Raw genomic sequence first — 25,300 nt, forward strand, 5'->3', positions numbered from 1 at the left:
GTTGCCACTACTCACTTTGAAATCGTTCAGTTTGTTAATAAAATATTAGTTAAAGTTTTACGAAATAGGTAATAACACAAATTCGAAATTCAGAATTCGGGTTTTCAGGTGTCTATGTTCGGGGGGAGGATTACGTTAATCAAAATTTGATGGTTCTATGTACAGTCGTTTTTTCACACTACGCGGAACATGCGTACATTCATGCAGATTCTTCATTATTTAATTTCCTTATTTATAATACAGGGAGATAATATTTGGTGGCAACAATGTAAAAAGTGATATGCGGTTTTTAGGGAACCGACGCAAAATGCCATTTCGAGACTAATAGGTTTTCTGAGCTAATGCTCCTTTGGGGTAATAATAAGAATGAATAGATTTAATATTCTTTACAGATATAAAACATTATATAAAGCAGCAATGAATATTAGTCATTTAGATATTCCAAATAAGTCAAGATATTTTTTATTCACGTATGGTACAAAAAACATGTAGTAAGTTTGTTGCAATAAATAAATTGTTTCCGACTTCCTGGTATTAAAAATTTTCATAACATATTTTAACACAATAAACATTCTCTAATGTAAGGAAACAAAGAAATCGTCTGGGCTTACCAATTAATGAAATATAAGGTAAAAGGTATGAATTGTTCAATGTAATTGCATAACATTTAAAAAGATTTCACAGCTTTATTCCACACGTTTAATGGAAATGGAATCCACTTGAGAAAGAAGTTGTAACATCACGTGATAGAAAGTCGCAAAATTAAGCAAGGGTGTCCATTGTTCCATCACTTTTCCCGCGTTGCTAGTGTTCCATCTCAGTTTCCTGGGATCCAGGTCAGAGTCAGTTGTTCTTGAGGCTTATCTGATAGCACATCCTTCACGCAGTTTCCCCTCTTTGTGTCAAAAGTTAAACAGTGTCACCTTTTCGCTGGGAAATGGTATTTGCGGTCACGCAACGACAAATTGTCAGAATTTCCGAACATCACTCTCGTTTAAAATACCAGCGATTCTTTTCCGATGAAACATTGATATGAATCGAATGAAAGCAAAAAGGGGATTTATTGTTCTCTTATCTTGCTGTTCTTAATTAATGAATAGTTTTGGCGAAAAATGATGGAAGTTTTGACACAAATTTCCAGAATTCCAATGGAAATCGTTTTGGAAATATTTTTGAATGCGTTTTGAAAATCAGAATTATATAGATGACCATAATTTTTAGCCCAAAGAACGTTAGCCCAGAAGGGCTATTAATTTCATTTTGCCATTTTGCGTCGAAAACTTTAAATATTCCTTTCCCTTTTCAGATTGTTGCCACCAAATATTATCACACTGTGTTATATTTAAATAAATTAAATATGAAGAATAGGCATTAATGTATATATGTTTCTCGCATTGTGATAAAACAACGGTACTTAGAGCCATCCAGTTTTGAATAACGTAATCCTCCGCCGAATATGGGCATTTGGAAGCCCGAATTTCGAATTTGTTTTATTATCGATTTCCTATTTTGTCAAACATTAAAGCATTTTTGATTAAGAAACTCAACAATTTCAAAGAGAGCAATGGCAACACTGTAAAGAAAAAAAAAATTATGTCCATCGCGCGAGTCTGTGTATCGAAAATTCTAAAGATATGCTCATTTAAAAATTATTTTGCGATATTGCTGTTGTATTGAATTTTATGGTTTAAGGGTGAGGAGCATAATATATAATAAAGAAAGATAAAACACAAAAGTTAAAAAAACGCCTGTTCGGGCGTAATGTAAAATATTTTCTAGTTTTAACATTAACTTTCAGATGTTTGGAATACCATTCATTTCCTTAAAATGCTATTCTTTCGAAAAAGATAATTCCACGAAACGTGAAAGGAAAGAGTAATACTCAGGTTTCAAATTATTGTGACGGCAAATTATAACGTTAAATCTGATGAGATATTTGGCTACATATATAAAAATTATACACGCATTTACCCTGCCATAAATGTCTAGAATGTTAAATTATATGAATCCCACATTTAATATTTAAACATTAAAATAGTTAAAAATCTGATGCGTACACCTCATGTCCGTGGTCGGAAGCCATCATAGCGGTGCACTCACTCACTCACTCACTCACCATATGACTTCCTTGTACGGAATATGAAATTATACCTATCTTTTGCTGCATTTCATTTGAACTTATTTCTTCGAATCTCATTAGAGATAAATTTCTCATTCAACTAATTCATTTCCCACTTTGAAGGAAGGCAAAGATACATAAAATATCTTCATAAAAAATATAAAAATACAGAAAAACATAAAACACCAAATGCAGTTAAAACAATTAAAAAACAATTTTTACAATTAAAATTAGAGTTTCTACGCAAAAATAAGCAAATTGGTCAGCGGACAAGAAGGGAGATTTTTCGGTGCACAAAACTGAAAGTTTACTTTTGGGCCCCCTCCCTCGGCAAAAAGACAATGCAGATGCAGAAAGTAACTTAATTCACTATTCTGCTAAGTTTCAAATGTAAACAAATATGGCTGCTATGGCCAACAAAATTAGGCTTAGTAGCACTTTACTTTTAAATTGCTGATAATTCTACTACTATTGCAAGCAGATTAAAGGCAAAAAAAACCTTAACTTGAATATAGAAACCACATAATTCAATCATTTTAAAGCAAAAAATGCACAATTTACCAACATATAACAATAAAAAAAACTGAGCTTCCGAAGCCGAGTAACAGAGTTGTGAATATTCTTAGTGCTTTCGCTAAAATTAGCTTAGAAACTGAGGTTCCGGTGAAAAAAATATTTTAACATAAGTAAAATAAAGTGCAATGAAAAGTGTAAACATTAAATAAACAATATAATCATTAGATTATTTAGAAATAAAATTCAAATCTAATTGTAAGTAATATGTTGATCAAGGTAAGGCAAACTTTAAACAATAGATTAAAAGTGTGATATAAGACTTAAAATACAAAAACAAAAAAGCGGTAAATGGTAAATTAGCCCAATTCGAATCTCATTACCGACTCTTGAGGTAAAATTTTATTATGATTTTCGAATCCAACTAATTCCATATCGCGTTTCGTCGAAACAGACAATTGATACTGTACATGAAACTCTTCGAATATTAACTGAAAAAACTAAGTCAAAAACTTTAGTCTCAATTCTCTGTTCCATTTCCCGGGGCGTCCGCTTGGAAAAACACATTAAGGTGTAAGAAAAACTATGCATAATGGCCTGGATAGGCAAATGTATAAAATAAAATAAATAGCGATTTGCTATTAATCAAAAATACAAGATTTTTAAGGAGGACCTACTAGCTTATAGTGTTTAAACTTTGTGAACGTAGTTTATATATATATATAAAATATACTTTTGATTCGGCAGATTGCAACCCGATTGCAACCAAAAATGGAGGTGCACAGCTACATTTTATAGTAGTCCTATATACGTAGCGTATTCGGAAACTAAGTACCGTTTCATTCTAGCGCCGCCGAAGCGCTGTGGTAGGCGTCTCGCGCATGCGCACTAATCTTTCTTGTTCACTGACTTTCAATTGTCGCCATTTTGGTTGCTGTATGTTGTGTTTTCAGTTTGCTGTGCACATTCAAAATGTTTAAGACAATTAGTTCTCCCGCTGACTGTGAGATTTGTGCCGTAATTAAAGTTTTGAACGCGAGGAATGTTAAACCGGCCGAAATTTATCGTCAAGTGACAGAAGTTTACGGTGAATACGCGATAAGTGATGGAATGGTGAGAAAGTGGGTAAGAATGTTTAATGCAGATCGAACAAATGTCCCCGCCGAGGCTCGGAGTGGTCGGCCTTCTGTTGTCACCGATGATTTGGTAAGGAAAGTTGATGAAGCAATTCATGAGAACAGACGCTTCACAATGACAACTCTTTCAGAGGCATTTCCACAAATTTCACGTACTGCTTTGTACGAAATTGTGTCTGACCGCTTGAATTATCGCAAACTGTGTTCCCGATGGGTTCCAAAAATGCTTACTGATGTTTACAAAACAAAGCGACTTAGTAGTGCCTTGACATTTCTCACGCGGTACAGTGATGAGGGAGAAAACTTTTTAAACCAATTTGTGACAGGTGATGAAACTTGGTGACAGACTGAAATTTGTGACAGGTGATGAAACATTTCACACCAGAATTGAAACAACAATCCATGGAGTGGAGACTCACTCATTCTCCGAAAAAACAAAAGTTCAAAGTGACAATGTCATCACAAAAAATCATGTGCACTGTCTTCTGGGATAGGAAAGGCGTTTTGCTTACTGAATTTCTTCCCAGAGGTGAAACCATTCATGCGGCACGATATTGTGAGACTTTAACAAAACTAAGGCGTGACATTCAAAACAAACGAAGAGGAATGCTCAGTAAAGGAATTGTGTTGCTCCATGACAATGCTCGGCCCCATACTGCTGGTGTCACTCAATCGTTAATTCGACAGTTTCATTGGGAGCAGTTCGATCACACGCCGTACAGCCCGGACTTGGCGCCGTCCGACTATCACTTGTTCCTGCACATGAAGCGCGAGCTTGGTGGCAAGCGCTTTGGATCTGACGATGACACAAAAAATGCTGTCGAGTCGTGGTTATCGAAACTGGCGGGAAGTTTCTTTGACGATGGTATAGAAAAACTTTTCACCCGCTGTGACAAGTGTTTGATCATTGTCGGAAACTATGCTGAAAAATAGTTTAAGACATGTATTTTCATGTAAAAATAAAATTGGATTCGAAAAAATTGTTTTACTTTTTTTTTTTTTTTTTTCAAAACGGTACTTAGTTTCTGAATACGCCTCGTACAAAATTTCAATGCTCTGAGGCTACTCGTTTTGAGTTATGCGAGATATATATACATACATACCTTCGATACATACGTACATACGTATAGACGTCACGAATAAAACCCTTCTGAATCCATTTTAAACCAAATTTATATTCTGTTTTGGGGGGGGGGATCCTTTATTCTGTTCTTACGTACCGATGTCACGCAAGAACATCGTTAAATTGCATTCGAGAGCGGCTGAAATGGATATTTTCGTTGAAATGTGATACCCGGAATTTTCCGTGATTACAATACTTCCTCTACTTCGTACAAGGAAGTAAAAAGAAATTTTACTTTCGTTGAAACTTAATGTCAGATGTATGATCATCGGGTTCGACTACTTATGATTTTAAAAAGCAGTGGGTGAACAAAGCTTAAGCGACAGTATACCGCAACAGCAATCGGAAAATCCATGGTTCGAATAAGCCATCAAAGTTAATTTTCTTACGTTTCTCTCTGCAAAATATCAAAATAAGCTCCAGAACGGTACCTATATTAACACGTAAGATTCTTATGGGTAGTTTCTTTATATATGTGACCAATTGATTTAAATGCTTTTAGAAATGTTCATGAATAAATTGATAGTAAGCTCAAATGCTGTATATGTTTTGTATTTTCCATTTATTACATCTGCTTAACATGGGAGTCACCGTTAGACTCAAAAGCTTCTGCAGTATTTCACTCTGGTGAAGCTTTAAGAGCCAACTTTGAGTTTGAATTACTCTGGAAAGCCTTTGGCTATTATCTATTTAGATTATCTTTACACTGTTTAGTCGTTAGGTTATTTTAAAGCAGGAGATGCGAAAAATAGGCAGTGCCCTCGCAGGAACTCGAATCCTGGACCTTTCGATACGTGCCGAGTGTGCAGCCGTTACACCCCGTAGGCATTATAGAAGGAGGGAGAAAATTCCTTATATATTCCATTCAGTTATGTTTAGCCTTTTTTATATAAATTATAATAATAAAAATGTATTATATGAAATTAACCTTTCATCTAAATTAAATCATCAATCTTAGATAGTTATTTACTACCGTCTTTTTCCGAAAATAAGACACTGTCTTACTTTCATTTTTGGTCCAAAATACGCCCTAGGGCTTATTTTCGGGGAAGGGCAAAAATAAAAGTATATTTATATATTTTTATTTAATATTTATTTTACACAGAATACAGAAATTTAAATTTATTCAATTACAGTCATGTCATCTTCTTCTGGAACATCGTCATAAATAAAATTCTGAATTATATTCTGATTTGCTTCCAAATCCATTTCCTGTTGAATCCATTTTGGTCCGAATCTCTCGTGTCTTGAGATATAGCTATCGTCGCTGCGTCGTATGTGTCTCGGGGGTTACGGTTCAGCCCAAATTTCACCCCGATGAGAGTCTGCCGACGCTAACGGATGACGATGCCTCTCTCGGGGCAAACGGTGAACTGGTTAAGATAAATTCCAAGAATTAATTTGAAACGAACTGTAGAGGTAAACAATTAATTTCTCGGAATATTTTGTTTCAAACATTTCTCTGAAATACGAGTATTAGGAAAGCTAAACATATTATTACTTAATAAATCAACCGCATTTTTTAACGGATTCTTTTTGTCACATTATTTTAACTAGGGATTATTTTCGGAGGATGTCTATTTTACAAAAGGTTCCGAAAATCACGATAGGGCTTATTTTCGGAGGATGTCTTATTTTCAGAAAAAGACGGTATTATACTTCCTTTCTTGCGTTAGGGTTGCCGCAATTATTTTTGGCAGCACTAGCATCAACAATAGTCTGACGATTTTTTACGGCCCTCGAAACCGAATAGTACCGAAAAAAGAGTTAATGAAAAATATAAAGTTAAACAAGAGGATGAATATTATAAATAATGTTGATATAAATCAGGTACTGACTAATCATGGGCGTTTCCAGAGTTATTTTTATCGGTTCCATCTACAGAATAATGATAAATGATTAATATGTGTTAAGTTTGGGGACCCCAGGCACTTCGTCGATGAATGTACGCTTACCCGGAATACAAGAGATAAATATAGAAAGAATTTTAAGGAAGGTTTTAAAAGGAACTATTAAAATTCGAAAGATTTTGCAGAGACAATAATGAAAATTTTATAAATACGAACAAAGATAGAATTTGGAATTCGGCACTGAGACTCAGATTTTGGACTTTATATGTTTTTTTTTTCTGGCCAATCCCATTTTTTGATCATACGGCCGGCTAGGAGGATCAGGGCTTTGCCTTTATAACGATAATGATAATGATAATCTATTAAACACAATTAAAATAAATTTTGAATCAATTAAAATTTTGTTTCTAATTAAATTTTTATTTTTTCTAGGAGCAGTTTACAACAGTTACGTTCAAGTGAGTCAAATTTAAAAATATAATAACTTTACTGTCTTACTATCCAATGTTTAGAAATATGTATCTCATATGCTTCAAATCTGAGTCATTTATAGAGCTATTTACACTGCATGTTTTACTGTAGAATACATCTATGTATTATATTTCTTTGTTAACAATTCAGATTTAAACAAAAACAAAAAAAACAAACGAAAAAAACTAATAGTGTCTATATTAAAATAAATAGCATTTTCTTTCTAAATTCTTTCTCTTTAATTTTTATACCGCGTAAAAATTTACATTTTTTCATCACACAAAAATTCGTTTGTTTTTAGGTAACTAATTTTTAGTTATATAATTTCAATAACGAAATTATTTTAGAGTATTTTTTAATCATAAGCTTTAAATTTTTATGTATACATATATTTAAAATCAATTACTTTGATTTTCATTTATGCTGTATTTGAAACAAATATGATAATTTCAAAATGTTTTACTGATGCATACGACATATATTTAATACTAACATTACATACATGTGAAAAATGACATGGAATCAGCCCAAATAACGAAGATCTACTCTTACCCTTCGTTATAACTTTAAAGCTATTTAAAAGAGAGAGAGAGATTAAATGAAACTGCCCCGCTGCAAAATGAAACCGAATTTTATGACTTGTTAGTTATTTGGGTTCCTTCAGGAAGGTGGTTAATTTTAGAGGCTAGTAATTTTGATTTAAAAAACGTTGCGATTTAAGTAACAACGTTTAATGCAGAACATCTATTCGTGAGTTAAAATCTAAATCACAAAAAAGTGCTCAACAGATAACAATAAATGATGTATTGTCAGAGTTTTATTACGCAATTTTTATAAGGACCATCTTTTCGATTTTTACTTCAAATAAATCCCTACAAAGTTTTAGGGATTATTATTTATGATGTTGATGTTATTAATCTATTTGAAAAGAAGTAAACATCGAATATCTAGTAATATAATTTACGAAAATATGCATTTCCATTTTTTTTAATTCGCAATTTTTAAAAGCGTGATTTTCTAGGAGGATAGATCTGATGAGTCTGGTTAGTATTGGTCACAGATTGATTTTCAGTTTAAAGCACTGATTTTCAGTGGTATTATCTCGTTTACCGTAGTCACGAGCCGACCTTCGGCCGAACGGTAAAGTCGCTGAACACTGGTATTGCGGTCCAGTGTTCGAATCAAATCCCGGTGAACGGCCTGGCTGAATGTGCATTTTCGTGGTTTTCCCCGTGTATAACGTGTATACGAGTCAGTTTCTCTTAGAAAGTCCTCCACTTAAGCAGACAGCCGTCAATTATTTTGTCATAATCAAATAAACTAAACCCAACTTGCTATTTATGAAGTGAGGCACTTATAAAATAACTACCTTTTTACGCATTATTCCTTAAGCTTCGAAGCATAAAACCATTTTATAACGTTATAAGAAATTAAAACACGCCTGAACTACTGCGTGACCCAAAGTAGGATCGTGATAGGATTGATTTTGGGGTCACGTGATCCACCGGTGGGTCACAGCAACGTTCACGTTTGTGGCCGAATGTACCTCTGGTGGGTCACCTTTTCTGCAGTTCTATGTGATTTCTAGGAATCACTCTGCTCAAACTATTACCATATATAGTATATTTATCCCTCGTAATTACGTACATAAGTTATAAAATTTTGGAAATAATATTTATTTTGTTTTCTTACAAACTGATATTCAAAATACATGAATATTTGCTGCAAAGTTCCGGACCACACAATGTATTATTAAAAAACAAATAAAATTGGTATAAAATACTATGTTGCATTCTATGCATAATAACTCGCAGTTATGTTTTTAAACACATGAATTAAAAATGTATTATACTTAGGTCTGAGATTTCGATTGATCTACAGCAAATGTTATATATATATATTTCGAGAAATTATATTGACTAGAACCAGAATTAGACATGAAGATAAAAACCTATAGATGAACGCCTATCATATGTACATACATATATCTCATAACATATACATGAACTAAATAATATAAATTACACTTTTTAAAATAATAGTTACATACACTCTTTAACAAAAAAAAAATCGACGCACCAAGAAAGTGTAGACCAATGGAAACAATGATTGGTGGATAGGAAGATTATGTACAGAATAGAAAATGATTAAAATTTCAGATTAATTGAATTATTTATTTCAGAGTTACATAGTTACAAAGTAACGAGCTCAATAAGATGTTGACCCAACTCTAGCCTGGATGCAAGCTGTCATACGGCGTGGCATAGACTGATAAAGCTCCCGGATGGTCTTCTGCGGGATTCCTTGTCAAACTTGCTCCAATTGTTGGGCTAGGTCATCAACATTCCCTGGTAGATGCAGTCGCCTTCCCTTTATATCCTAGACATGCTCGATGGGAAAGAGATATGACTATCTGGCTGGCCGAGAGAGTATTTGACAAGCTGTAAGACAGCTCATAGCAACACGTGTCGTATGTGGTCTGGCATTATCTTGCTGAAAAACAGGGCCAGGGTACTGCAAAGGGAACGGTATCAAAACAGGTCTCATATTGTCGTCGACGTACGGTTGGGATCTAAGTGTGTCTCTGATGACGCCCAAAGGAGTCCGGCTATTAAGGAAAATTACAACCCAGACCATACGTTGAGGGCCTGTGTGGCGTGCAATAGTGAAAGCAGGATCGGCACGCTGCTCTGGGAGTCTCCAGACACGTCTTCGATGATCATCGCGACACAGTTGGAAGCGGGATTCGTCGCTGAAGCCTACTGGCAGGGGAACGTATATTCCAACCTGATCGAGTCAAGCACCACTGTAATCTGGCTCGACAGTGTGCAGGCGTGAGTGGCAGGTGGCGCAACGGTCGGCACGAGCGTAGATTTCGCTCTACCAGCCGTCTGTGAAAGGTCATGGTGGACACTGTGCGGGTCGCACGTTTGATGGTTGATAGCGATGAATCAGGCGCTGTGACAGCTGATCTGACAATCACTCTGTCCTCCCGATCTGTTGTAGCCCTAGGTTGACCGCTACTGTCATGACGCTGAAATCTGGTATTGTCCACCCATTCTTGCAAGCATCTCCTAATCGCCGCATCGCTTCAACTTTAACTAACCCGCAACGAGCGATTCTCCGATTTGCCAAACCTGCCTCTTTCAGTCCAAGAATACGACCTCTTTCAAACTCTGACAGTCGCTCGTAATGAGCTCGAATCCTGCGACGAGCCATTTCTTCAGTCGTTGAAAGGTACCCTAAATTATAATGGAAGTGAAACTTTTAACAACAGTTCAAGAGCAGCTTCTTATATACATGTGCTGGATGCGCAGTTCCGATGTGCTGGAGATCGCACTATTCATTCAGTGGACACCAAATTTTAATCATTTGGTCAAAATATTTATGCATACGAAGTTTCAAAGCAATCGGATGATGATTCCTTCGTGGTGCGTCGATTGTTTTTGTTATAGAGTGTATTTGCTGATAATGTCATAAATAATGTTTAGTTTTCCTTTGCATGTTTCAAAGCAATCGGATGATTCCTTCGTGGTGCGTCGATTGTTTTTGTTATAGAGTGTATTTGCTGATAATGTCATAAATAATGTTTAGTTCGCGATTGAGACAGAAATACGATAATATTTGTCACACATTTAAATATAAGATAGTTTCTTCTTTGGAAATGTTTCGCATTTTTTGGAGTAATTCAGACTAATAAAATTACAGTGGCCAGCTCATGCAATTAAGCCTTATGCGTGTCGGCATAAGCGTATCACGCATAATGCTTATGCGACATGCATAATACTGATCTGTCGGCAAAAGCATTAAGCGTGTCGTGCGTGTTAAGGTCAGTGTATTAAAGTAAAGATAGTTCTCATGAATGGGTATCTTTAATATTAAAACTAAGAAAGAGTAATTTTTAGATTAACGGAAAAATCTATAATTTTTAATACTTTTGGCAATTCTGGTGGTAAATCGTCAAAAGATCATTCAGTGGTTAATCTAAAGGTACAGTGATATGTGAATACAAATGATAATGTTTGAAAACACTTAACAGAACATATATTTAAGATACAATAACACGCCGAACAAGTATTAATTTAGAAGTCAAACAACAAAAATCAGCGTTATATTTTCAAATTTTCACAGGACTAGTTTCGATGGTTTTACCGAACCATCATCCTCAGCTGCAAAAGCGCAAATGAACGAAATAAGATTTAGTGATTGAGGAGTCAAGCTACTGGTGGCATCTGTTGATGAAACCAAAACACAATTTCTTTGTGAAAATTTCAAAATATAACGCTGATTTTTGTTGTTTGACTTATAATTTAATAGAACATATACTTCATTCCAAATCTGCATACTTTAATATTATCAGAATCGTTATGAAATGATTCTATGAAAGAAATGTTTTCAAGAATATAAAATCTAATTCAATGCTCTTGTTACTCGAATTTTTATCAAAAGGTCTCTAACGTTATTTACTTTCTTACTACAGGGACAGCTGTTACCATTTTATGAATCACCGCCTCCAACTTCTTTCTCCTGTGAAGGGAGACCTTATGGTTATTATGCAGATCCAGAAGCAAATTGCCAAGTCTTTCACATCTGTACTGGTGCATTTGGCAACAACAAATTCACCTTCTTGTGTCCCAACCAGACCGTATTCAACCAAGCATATCTGGTCTGTGATTACCCGTGGAATGTTGACTGCTCTACAGCCGATGGACTATATTCTGTTAATGACAATTTCTTTGCACTTGAAGAAAATGATTTTTAAGAACATGTTACCATATTTCTGTGCTGTGGAACTCTCAAATTCAGAGTTAGAACAAGCTAAAACTTAGCCCACTAAGTCATTGAGCCATATAACTTTTATTTCTAAAACTAAACTGAAATCTGATGTATTTAAACGAAAATTTCCAAAAAAAAAAAAAAAATAACCAATGCCACACTGCTGTGAGTTTGCAAAATCTGAGGTAACACAGAACTTGCAGGAGTATGATTAAGTGTTCTAAGTTTGCTGACGTGTTCTTAATTTTTAATTAAATATGCTGATGGAATGCTGCTTAGAGATAATTTAAGTGACAGCAAACTTGAGATAACGTAAGCAGGCGATAGATCTATCAGAAAGAGATGACAGTAATATTATCTTTACATCGAAATCAAAAGACATTTTACGTTTATAAATGTAAGAATACTGGATGGTTTAAGTGAATATGAAAGGTTTGAAGAAATTACTCTTTACTCCTAGAAATTACTCCTAAGAAATGACTGTTCGATAACACGTAATATTTGATACATTATTACTTGCTAGCTTGAAGTACTTTGCAAGATAAGTTTCTCTAACGGCTGTTGTGGCGAAACTTTTAAAGAATCCTTTCATATTAATCAAATGCAATAGAAAATTTCTATACAGTAAATTAAATTCGTAAACTCCTGGAATAATTTTACATCCGACAATCAAATCCAGAAATTATTACTTAAAGACTTCACACAAATCTGATCCGGCAGCGAAGTCACCGCATCTTAACAATAATTCACTTATGTGGAATCGCACAATTATATGCAATTACGCAATAAATCGCACAAATGCCAAAAGCTGAAAGTTTTCACCTTCACAAAAATACAAACAAATAGCTAAATAGCATTAGAAATACAGTATGACCGAATGTACTGAATAAGCGCTTAAAAAGTTTCTACCTGTAAAATAACGATAAATAAAAAACGCTCAGTAGTAGACATAATACATAACATCAGTTTTAAATAGTATATATGTTACGGTGAAACACCGAAATCTGGAGAACGTCGACTTTCACCAGTGAATGTCAACATTCACATAGTCTCTTAATGTATGTCCTAAATATTTTCCAAATACTCTTATTTCTGACTTACACCGGTCAATGTCGACATTCACCATGTACTAATGGTGAATGTTGAACATATAACAATATTATATTTTCTTCTCCGTAATTCAGTCGCGAATAAACGCACTTGAAACATGAAATAAGAACTTAAGAACATGAGAACCTAAAACACACAATACATTCAAAATGAGAAAGGAAAATAATAGAAGTTAAAAACTTACTTAATTATACAGTACGTTCTAAATGAGAAAATAAAATAACAGTCATAAAAAACTTACTAAATTATGTGATTCAAATCTTATTTATTGCAGCTACTTAAACTATTATGGCACTTTATGACCTCTCTTTTCGACTTTCACCAGAGCATATCTATGATTGTCGACATACACCGGTGAGAGTGCGAATATACAAGAAATGTAGTGAAATATTCGGTCTTTCACCGACGTATTTGGTGAATGTTGATATTTTCCGGTGAAAGTCGACATTCTCCAATTTCGGTCTTTCACGGTAACATATGTTTGCATATATACAGAGGCAGTTCGCACATTTTTAGACGATTTTCAATACATTTAAATAAATATTTTACCTAAACGTTTTGGGTTTTTAAATGTTCTGTTTGATAACTCTTATACTTCATTATCTTTCAACACAGCAATTTCCGAGAGAATAAAACCTTTTATAGTATCGAAACAGATATTTTATCCCATTTTTCCTGAACAGCTATCCAAAAGCCAAGCGGGGTTGTAGTTCGATGTTTGGTCAATCCGTTCTTTTCAAAGATAAAAATTGAAAACTTTACGGGTGATAGATTTAGTAGGGATGTGACCTTGATACTCGTTTCTGTGAATCTGGACGTGTGGTTGTTTACTTTGTCTTGATGCGGTTCTACTGATTCATGGCACTGTGAGCAAAGAGAAGATATTTTATATTTAAAAATTGGATATAAAATATACTCCTGATAATATTTTTTCTCTCTTTATTTTTAATTTGCCATTATATGAAAAACCAGCCAAAATCAAAAATCCCTTTTAAAATCTTCCTTTAAATTTTTTTGAACCATGTTTTAGATTTTTCTCCTCTTTGGCGATTCTAAATGAGTCTCTTTTTATTGCAGTTTCTTAAGTACATCCAAGATTCATCCACTGTGAGAACATTTTTTTCGTTTTCGTCTGGATAAATGCTTCTCATAAAGAATTCTACAGCAAGTTCTGCGTTCGGGAAGGCGTATTTTCTTTTAATATTAAAGATCTTACCTTTTCAATATTCGAAACATTCTGTTTTTTCCTTGGATATGTATTTGGAACAATGTTTTAACTTGAAGCCCAATTTTGACTTTTTTCCCTTTTTTCTTGACAATATTATTTATCGCAGGTTTCAATATCGAAAAAACATGGCTTTCACACCGTGTTTTAATAATTAGATACGATAATGTTCTTCGGAAAGAGTACAAACATAACCTTTTTATACATTGCTTCTTTAAAAGCGCGATTTTTCATAAAACAAAACTGTCAAGAAGCAGACGATAATTTATACTTTCAAAAATATAGTTGCAGTTAAAAAAAGAATTTGCAAGCAGACAATTTTTTACTAGCAAAGCAAGGTCGTCTAAAAATAGACAACCTCTGTAAATATATATATATATGTGATGTACCAGCTTTCGTCCGGAGTAAATAGAATGGCGAAGAAATATAGATGTAGTCGTAGCTTAAATTATCAGACGATAAATTTAAAAAACGGGATCCATTTATTATTGGTCAGGAGAAATAGCAGTTACAAAAATCATATTTCCGGAGTAAATAAAAAACGAATTACTAATAACTTTTTGTATGAAGTTTACTGCATCGTTACATTAAAGAAAAGACCCCGATATTCCTTTGCGAGTCCTTTTATAGCCTCTGGAAAGGCAGAGCTCCCAAAAAGTGACGTAAGCCTCGTTAGGCATTCCAGTTCGCTTTAAATATCTCCAGAACATTCTATAACTGCACGTGTAGAAAAAAGGCGGGAAAACAACTTGACTTCGGGGCTGTGGATTTTATTCCACGTATTTTCAAATAATAGACCGTCGCCATTAAAAAAATGAAAAGAATATACAGTTAGAATTTTAAGTGTATTCTTGACTATGGAATTTTATTATTACATATATATAAATATATATATATAGAGAGAGAGAGACTTTACATTTGAAAATACACTCCAGTTAATTTTGAATTTTACGTAATTTTAGTTCAAAATTAAATTTCATGTTGGCATTATATAATTAATATACGATTTTCAAAGAAAAAAGAATCTAGATGCATAAAAGGAAAACCCAGCTATATCCGTTAGTGGTAAAACCGTAAAGCCAAAAAACATTAATTCAAATATCGTAAGAAAAGGGCAAAGAGATATTTAATGCCCAGAGAGAAGAAAACATATTCATAAAATAAAGTGTGAATCTCTTGCTATTTATTCTCATGCATTTAATTTCATGATTTTGTTTCATTTTCTTATTTACTCAATAAATGGTTGTAAGTATTGTTTGCGTCATCTTATAAGTGCTAACAGTGTTTTTGTGCAAAAGTATGTTTGCTTTCATTAACTCCTTTTCTATTGAAAATAAATTCAATATAAAATTGAGTTTTAGTTAAATTATGTGTACTGTACATTGCTTTATTTCAATAATTCAAAATTCTTAATTAAGTAGAAAATAATGAGATTAATTGTATTCACCACTTGCTTGAGGTTTTGTATTATATGTACATCAGCAGTCTAAATGAGTTCTGTGACTCATATGAAACTACAATTTTATATACAAACTGCAGTTGAATGAAAACATTCGTCTTGTATAAAGATTTTATTTTAATCATTGATGTGATATAAAAACATATATGCTTTTAACTGAGTAATAAAAGTACGTCAACATGATAACTTTTAAAAATCTCTTAAATATTCAACAAGCATCTAATTTATAGTATATAGCATGATATTTTATGTATACGCATTTTTTTCTGGTTATACATATCAAACAGTTTAAAAATATTTCTTCGTTAATTTCCTCACCATATTCACAAACATTTAATAAATTGAACAATATGTGAATTAAAGGGGTATTTAACACCATCTGTATTATATTAAATACATAGGTCATATATATATATATATATATATGTTGTCATTTCTTTGAAAATAGGATACCTTAACGAAACTAAATTAACACGGCATTTAAAATAATTAGGATTCTGAACAAGAGGAGAATTTTAAAAAAAGATACGATATGTAGGAAAAATTGATGTAAATTTACTGTAGAGTAAATTAAATATTTAAAATAATTTATTTGAAATAGAATTAATTTCAAAAATGAAAGTTATGAAGGAAATTCAGCAAAACGTTAATATTAGTAAATGCGGCTCAGAAGGAAATGTTGTTAATGACACTGACTGCTGTACCGATGGACCCGGATTTGAATCCCTTAGAAGGAATGGATGTAATTTGTCCGTCCCTTCATAGGAGGCGTCCAACTATTAGCTGCCTCCATAATAAAAACACCACCTCTTCCGCCGTTAGTAGCGGCCAATGCCAATTAATAGCTAGAGCCCGCGATTGGAAATAAAATTAATATTAGTAAATTAGATCTAAAATTTAATAACTCAGAACAAATCCTAAAATCCAAATCGGGTATCAATACAATCTAACTATGGTTTAACCTTACTGTTTTAAAATGAATAAAGTTCATTAAAACTTAAATCATACAGGACATCAAAATTGCAAAAATGATATCATTGTGTATGTTGCAACGACAAACATCATGATAGTAATCTAAAAAAAATATAGTACATTATCTTACTTTACATTAACCTTAAACCATTCAGACGGTATAGTAGTTAGGGAAGCCTACTGTGGTACCAAGGGCTCGGGTTTGAATCCCGGAGAAATGGATGTTTGTAAATGTATAGCTTCTTTGCGGCATGGGGGCGCTCTATGTGGGGAGGCGAAAGTCCTCTGGTGTGGTTTGGTGGTAGGAAAGAGGAGAGGGAGATCCTCCCCGATTCGCTCTCCTTCAAAATTGGGGTGGAAGTAGAAGACCAACCTCCTTGAGGCTGTGGCAGCCACTCTTCCATGAAATACATAGACAAAACAACAACAAAATAAACCTTAAGGGCATTTAAAAAATAATCTAAAAAAGTACAAAGTCCGTAATCCGGACGTTCATTATCCAGAATGATCTATAACCTCAAAGCCACAAACTTACGCATTACGCATGCGCGTAAGGGCATTTAAAAAATAATCTAAAAAAGTACAGTACAAAGTCCGTAATCCGGACGTTCATTATCCGGAATGATCTATAACCTCAAAGCCACAAACTTACGCATTACGCATGCGCGTTTAATGCGCCAGTCGCTACACATGCCAGTAAAGCGTTTACACATGCGCGCTTATGATAGAGAAGAAAGAAAACGAAAAAATTTCGATTGACGAGTTAGTCGATATTCTCGGCGCAGCAATTACAGGACTTGAACAGCGGAACTTTGTAACTGAACAAGAAATTATGTCTGTTTATAGAATTAAAGAGAAAGTATTAGCACATAAAACGAAGCAACTTAAACAACTTACATTGAAAGAAATGTTTAATAAAGTATACAAATAAATATTAAGCTTCTTTTTTTTTAATTTTTATACCCTTTAGATCATAATTGCTCTTTATTTCATAAATTACGGTTTGATATTTTTAATTGTATAATTTCTGCATGCTATCTTACCAAATTTAAATTGATGATCTATAATCCGGAAAATTCCTAATCCGGAATAGCCGAAGTCCCGACGAGTACGGATGACGGACTTTGTACTGTATTATAGCAACTAATTTAAAGTGAAATATTTGCTGCATAAAATAAATACTACATTTGTGCTCACCAGCAGCTGAGCGGTAAAGTCACTGAACACTGGTAATTCGATCTGAGGTTTGAATCCCGCGAACAGGCTGGCTGCATGGGCGTTTTCGTGGTTTTCCTCATGTGCAGCATGTATATGAGCCAGTTTCCATTAGAAAGTCCTCCACGAAGGAATTCCTCCCCTTAAGCAGATAGCCCTCGAGAGTTTGCCATAACCACATAAACCAAGTCAAACCAAATACTACATTTAACTTTACAAAGAAGTAGGATTAATTCTAAATTTTCTCATTTCCGAATTCTGAGATTCTAGAATCTCTCTCATATGTAGAATCCTTTGTCGAACAATAATATGAATTAGAAAATATTTTATTTATTACTTATTAATAAAGAAATTAATTTAAAGCGTTTATTAAAGTTTATTAAAATTATATTAAAGTTTATTAGAGTTTAATTAAAGAAAAATTTCAAACTTGCGCTTACTGCAAAACTTTTGAAATGCAAGTCTTAATGAAGCACTTACGAATAAATTAAATTTAACAAGTGTAAAACACAATTAAAATTCTTGAAATTTCATTTTGTCAATATAATTTGACAAAAATTTTCGGCTAGAGTTACGGAGTTTTTATGTTTTTCAAGAATCGTTTTGAATGAAGCAAGTACAGAAGGGGGACAATTATACACAGATAAACATTATTTCACAAATAACAAAGATAGACCCTGGAACACTGAATCAGCTCCCAAAGATAAAGCGTGTAGCACTCACAACCACCTCAAGGTGATACTGGCGATTCAGGTCCGTTGAGACTGCAACAGTCATGGCCTTTTATAATGATAATTTGTGTTGGGTTAAAAAAAGTAATCTTTCCGAAGTTTTGAGTTAGAATGTTTAAACGACAATGGTTAGGACAATTATATATTAAAATGGCGAGAAAAGCGCGCTGTGATTTGAGTTTTTGAATCTCGAATTTTTAGTCCAAAGGGGCTTTGTCCCTGAAGGACTATTGTTTCCGTTTTGCGATTTTGCGTTGGTTCAGTATAAATGTTCGTTTCACTTTTCAAACTGTTGCCACCCAATGTTAGAGTCCTGCATTATATTTGAAGAAATTAAATAATGTAAAATCTGCATAAATGTATGTCTATTTCTCGCATTGTGATAAAACAACGGTCCTGGAATTTGTTTCATGATCGATTTCATATTTTGTAGAACTTAACGAATTTTCGTATAACAAACTCAAGGATTTCAAAGCGAGCAATGGCAACACTGTACAGGGGGGGGGAAAGCCTTTTTATCTCCAGCGCGCGGAACTGTGTATCGGAAATTCCAAAGCTATGCTCATTTTAAAATTATTTTGCGACACTGCTATTGAACTGAATTTTATGGTTTAAGTGCAAAGAACATGATATTTAATAAATAAAGGTAACACTCAAAACGTAAGAAAAACGCCCATTAGGACGTAATTTAGAATCTGAAACCTTTCAGATATTTGTTTTTTTTGGGGGGGGGATTTAAATGTTCCGTTGGTACTACACTAACTGGCGATTTAAATATAGCGGTTATTATAAAACGGTAGTTTATGTAAAATTTTACATTTTAAAATTTTACTTATAAATAAAAATTGGAAATCAACTGCTATATATCTGCATAAACATCATTAAAAGGTAACAGTGGAACACTACCACCAGAGGCTTATGCAATAGACTTAGCTATCAATTTAGAGATCAATTTGGAGAGATCACTAAAGAGTTTATGATGAAGATGTACACTGAGCCAAAAAAAAAGGGGGGGGGCAGTTCTGTATCTCCCATTCTACTGGGCCGTGTGGTACTTCTTTAACAATTTGAAGTAAACTACAATGATGGAACACAGCAATAACTTTTATTTTACACTAAGAAAATGGCGACGTACAAACAAGAGAAGAAAAAGTACATTAACTTATTTTTAAAAAATAATTACATGATTCGTGCGAGAACCGCATGCGGTTCTCAAGCCTGCGTTTCAAATATTGCCCAGTACATTATTATTCCTCTACTCCAAATGCACGAGAGATTAACAATAATATTAAAGCTGTTAAAACTTCTCCCACAACGGAGAGACCTTTTTCGAAAGGGAAAATTTCTGTAAAATTCGAAAGTTAATGAGCTCGGCCTTCTCAATTAGTTTAAGAGAAGGTAATTTCTCTCATAAGTTCCAAACTTTAAACCAAAATTTTAAGTTTTCAACAAATAGTTTTACACCGACGGCGCCTAGATCTCTTCCATGTTGGACCATTTCCTTGGGTATAATTCACAACAAAGCCTTTCCTCAGTTCATCTGTGCCTTTTGGTGTGGGGTGGTGTATTTAATTATGGCAAAGCACACTAGGGCTATCTGCCTAAGGGGAGGGATGCCTTTTGTAGAGGACTTTCTAAGGGAAACTGGCTCGTATACACGTTACACATGGGGAAAACCACGAAAACGCCCATTCAGCCAGCCCGTTAGCGGGATTCGAACCTCGGACCGAACTACCAGTGTTCAGCGACTTGGCCGCTGGTGGGCCTGTGCCTTTTGGATAATATTCAATTGCCATTTGCTTTCAAAAATCGTTTTTTCGTCTATTATTAGCGCCTTTGATATTAAATCGAAAGCCCAAAGATAATGATAAAGCTGCATTGCAAAAGGATTCTCAATATTAATTTCTTTATCGTGTCTCAAATTTTCGTGAACATCTTCGGTATTTTTGTAACACCTCGTACAATAAAAATATGTAGAAAGTCTGTCTTTGGTCTTTTTGACACTCGAATGACCAGAAGTTCCTTCGCGACACATCTTTATAATTGACGTCTTGAGGTGTTCAGGTATAACTACAAGCTCTCTTTCAAAGCATATTTAACCCGTTGTGTTTTTAACTAAAAAACGTTTTATTGTCAGACTATAGTTCTCATTTTTGCATGTACCTTCCTGAACTTCTTAGATGATTTTAGACAGTTCCTTATCAGTAAGCTTAATTTGTGCAACTTGAGTCAATGTTTACCAATTTCATGAGAGCTTCATCTTTAATATTTAGGCCCGATTTTGTGTCAAAATACTATACTATATTTATTGTACTTTCTTGCAGTTCTTCCATCTCTCTGAGTTACTTTTTGCACTGCATTGCCTTTCAAGGGCCTTTTTTAACCTTGGAAAAAGAATTCTAACTCAGTAAGATTTGGCAAGTTGTACAAGTGACAAATTACACAAGTCTGAGATGGCTGTGATTTTTAACTTTAATTCTTAACAGAAAATTGGAGCGAAGGTAGCCCTTAACCTTTTCGCGACGGCGCAACTTTGTTTAAGACGCTCGTGCGGGACGGAAGAGAATAGAAGGCATTCACTGTACAGGACGGAGGTTTTGCATCGCTAAGCCTAATTTTATAACAAAAATCAGAAAAACAAAAGTTTCGCTTCTAGCATCGTAATTTTTGGTATCATCTTAGATTATTACTTGAGCTCTTATACATGTTAAAATTAGCCCTTAAAACATTTTTTTCTTTATTTTACATGAAAATATACTTACAAAATTGCTTATCTTGTAAAATAATTTTCGGAAGCGCTATTCAAATTATTCCAAAGTTTTAATTGATAAAATTCATCAATAAAGTTTAAAATTATTAAAAAGAACACAATAAAGACTATTTACAGTAAGAAGTAACAAAATTTAAAATGAAAACGAGCGTGGTAAATCTCGAAGCACAGAGAAGTATCACTTTGTAACTCTTAGAAAAAGTGTCACTTTTTAACTCTTTAGAAATGAATCAGTACTCTCATTTGCGTTAGTAAATGGTTCACTAACCATACTAGGGTATTCTTCCTCTGATAAATAGCGCCTTCCCGCCATAATAGACTGGAGGTGAGGCTTTCCTAAATAAGAAAAGGAGGAACGGAAATATAACTGAAGGCAATGCAAAACGTAAAAAAACTCCGCACAGTAACCCTAAAAGACCGTACATAGTAGAGGAAAAAATAGAATAAAAAAAAAGAATTGGATATAAATCAGATACGAGAATAAGTCCTTCCTTGAAAATAGAACTTGCACCGTTGGAGTTGGAAATGCAACTTCATGTGTCAAAAATATTTACGCAGGTATTCCTCAAGGGTCAATTTTAGGCCCGCTTTTTTACATCATCTATACCAACGATTTCCCTTGCTTTTCCGAGGATACAAATGTTCTCGCAGCCAGCTACGCTGATGATACAGCGATAGCCACCAAGTCTCTAAACCCAGAGTATGCCTTGTCAAGAATTCAGGCGAAAATCCCTGCTATTGAGGGGTGGTGCAGTCGCTGGAAAACGTGCATTCAGTCAGAAAAGTCCAAGATTCTACTCATTCGAAATCGCAGACAGAGGAAACGGGTCAGAACTGAGGTTAAACTCTTTGGCAAAATCATCCCTACAGTTGATAAAGCTAATTACCTGGGAGTTACCCTTAACAAGAACTACAATTGGAAGGATCATATGCTTAGAGTAAGCGGAAAAGCACACGGGATCATTTTCAGGCTTTTTCCTCTCCTAAAGAATGAAAACCTCACCCTCAGACTGAAAAAGAGGATTTATGAAACTGTCATCCGACCCATTCTCACGTATGCTTCCCCAGCCTGGGCAAACTACAAAGCAAACGAAATTAGCAAACTCCAAGTGCTTCAAAATAAGGTGCTAAGAATCATCACAAAAGCTCCTTACTATGTTCGGAATAGGACTCTCCACTCCGACTTGAAAATAGATACTATTCAGGACTACCTCAGCAGAATAAACAACAACCTTTTTAATAATATTATCAATGTGAATCCCGCTAATTTCACGGACATTCTTATCTACGAAATCCTGGCTGAAGACAAAAACCTCCGCCCATTTGCCGCCCACCTCTTGAGTTCAGAATTCTAAGTTCCAGTTTTTCTGGTTTTCAAGCAGCATCAATCGGGGTCAGTTTCTGGGAGGGTGACCTCCCACGTGACTGGCTCCGACGAATGAACAGTTAGTATTCGGGCTATCCTACATAGGTCATCCGAAGTTTCTTTCTCCGGCCCCTGCTTGGCGGATTCCATCCAAGATGTAGCAGTACAGGAGCAAAGTGCTTCTTTTCTCTTTTTCTCTCTCCAGCACACTTCTACCTCCACGAGAGAAAATTTCTTTCAGGTTTCTACTCTGTCAGGCCCCACATGGGATCACATCAGGAACTGGCAAGAGCAGGACTTTAATTTCCTGCTGAAAGCCAGTATAACCGCAAAGTTCCAAAGTTGTCATTAGCACGCAGCGATTTAAGGAGCCCACCTCTGCTTACGCTTTCCCTCCGCATCCCCCCACCCTCGAACAGCTGATGAGTAAAATACCAAACTCAAGTAGAATATATCAAACTCAAGGTCAGGAACCTAAAACTGTGTTCATTTCAAAAGTAATGGACACAGGATGCCATCTAGTGGCCATCAGAAAAACGTTCCACCTTAAAATGCGTATACGCATCACCCGTCTTCTGAATGCGATCTTTACTGATGCGTGGATGGGACGCCCGGCTGTAAGAGACGTTCTTAGGGAATGCGTATATGGGATGCCCGTCCTGAAAGGGGTTGTCCTTCTTTACAATGGGACTGCGTATGTATCAATACCCGTCGTAAATTTTGTCCATTTAAAACAGCGGTACGAAGACCTTGGAATTCATTTTCGATAAAATTAAATACGACGATCATATGTGGATTCCATGAGGCGATCTCAAAATGATATCGATACTCCTAGGACAGAAGACAGTTAGAAGACCACCAGTAGAGCAACCGCACCATCATTTAGACTTTAGGTTTGTATGCTCTATTAATGGGTACTATCCGCTATTTGCAGCTCAGCGGCATTTATGAAAACAATTTAGTGTACATATAACGTTACAATTGGTTAATGTTCAAAACATAAATAATTAGAAATGTTGAATGCACAATATAACTTTCAACTCAGGTAACGTTTAAAATAAAAATAAAATATAAACATAAAGTCTATGTAGAATTCAACATATAAATATATGTAAAAGTCCATATCTTGTAGAATGCAGAAGAATGTTCATATGTAGAATATCCATACGTAGAATGTCTATATGTAGTAAAATTAATAAAGTAATAAAATTAAAATAAAAAGTTTATCTAAAAGTCTATATGTAGGAGTCCATGTCTTGAAGAGAGTGAAAGAATGTCCATATGTAGAATGTCCATATCTTGTGGAAGTCTATATATGTAGTTTAAAAATAATTAGATCACTTGTTCAGTCATTTTTAAGGAGCTTTTAAATTTTCACAGTTGATGGATAAATAGTGGCTCCTAGGACCGCGAGAAGGGTATATAAAATTTCCTTGTTTTTTTTTTTTTTTTTTTTTTTTTTTTTTGTGTGTGTGTGAATGGGATAGCAGAGACAGAGAAAATCATTGGATAAAGAAAGATCGGCCAAGTAGGCTTCATTAAGAACTGGAACCAAGAGTGTGCTCCAAAAAGCTCTCATACATCCGCATAAAGTTCTTCTTCTATCTCTGCATATCAAGTTAGGCTTGATGAAGCAATTTGTCAAAGGCCTTACCAAAAGGGAGTGTATTTAATTATGGCAAAGCACACTAGGGCTATCTGCCTAAGGAAAGGGATGCCTTCGTGGAGGACTTTCTAAGGGAAACTGGCTCGTATACACGTTACACATGGGGAAAACCACGAAAACACCCATGTAGCCAGCCCGTTCGCGGGATTCGAACCTCGGACCGAACTACCAGTGTTCAGCGACTTTACCGCTCGGCCGCTAAGGCACGCTAGTAAAATGGGAGAAATACCTTATATACTCCCCTTTTTAAAGGGCGACTGGGGTTTTTAGAGAACCCAATCGCTAAATCCTGGGTGTGGAGAGTCATCATCCACAACCCTTTCAGTTCGGGCGCCACTGTAGAGACATCAGGATTTTAGAGACTGTAGAGCATGAACGGAATGGAATATACACGGAAACTTCAAACATTTTAAAATATCACATTTTCGCATTTTTTCGACTTAAACAAGCTTTGAAAGTGGCGATTTCCGTTGCCAGCATAGATGGAAAACTAATCATAATTGTGTCTTTTGATCTGCAAAACTTATTCAAAAAGCTTCTTCAATTGGAGAATTGTATTTTCTTGAAGATTCTCATATTAAAAAATATTACCTTGCTTAGTTAATTATTTTAAGTCCAATTCAGTTCTTCTTAACACTTTTAAAATTCCATTAACTTAATTGTTCACTTTCGTTGCTATTTCTGCCGACAGATGGCGATACTTTGTCGTTTGCTTTGCTGCTGTAGGGTATAAATATAACAGTTGAACCCAGGTAACATCGCTCTTCGCGAATTAATACAGCATTAATTCGTTATTGG

General features: G+C 34.7%; 1 protein-coding gene across 1 annotated transcript in view; it reads left to right on the plus strand.

The window, feature by feature from the left end:
• Nucleotides 1-15,968, plus strand: part of LOC118183327 (U-scoloptoxin(01)-Cw1a-like) — a 35,841-nt gene extending 19,873 nt beyond the window's left edge. Inside the window, exons 3-4 of the mRNA XM_035352828.2 lie at nt 7,174-7,199; nt 11,693-15,968. Coding sequence (XP_035208719.1) covers nt 7,174-7,199; nt 11,693-11,974 — 308 coding nt within the window. The 3' untranslated portion in view covers nt 11,975-15,968. The remainder of the gene's footprint in view (nt 1-7,173; nt 7,200-11,692) is intronic.
• Nucleotides 15,969-25,300: the final 9,332 nt, after the last annotated feature.

Source organism: Stegodyphus dumicola, chromosome 2 (genome assembly GCF_044657685.1).
Source record: "Stegodyphus dumicola isolate Sdum_Otavi_A_Nest chromosome 2, ASM4465768v1".
NCBI lineage: Eukaryota > Metazoa > Arthropoda > Arachnida > Araneae > Eresidae > Stegodyphus > Stegodyphus dumicola.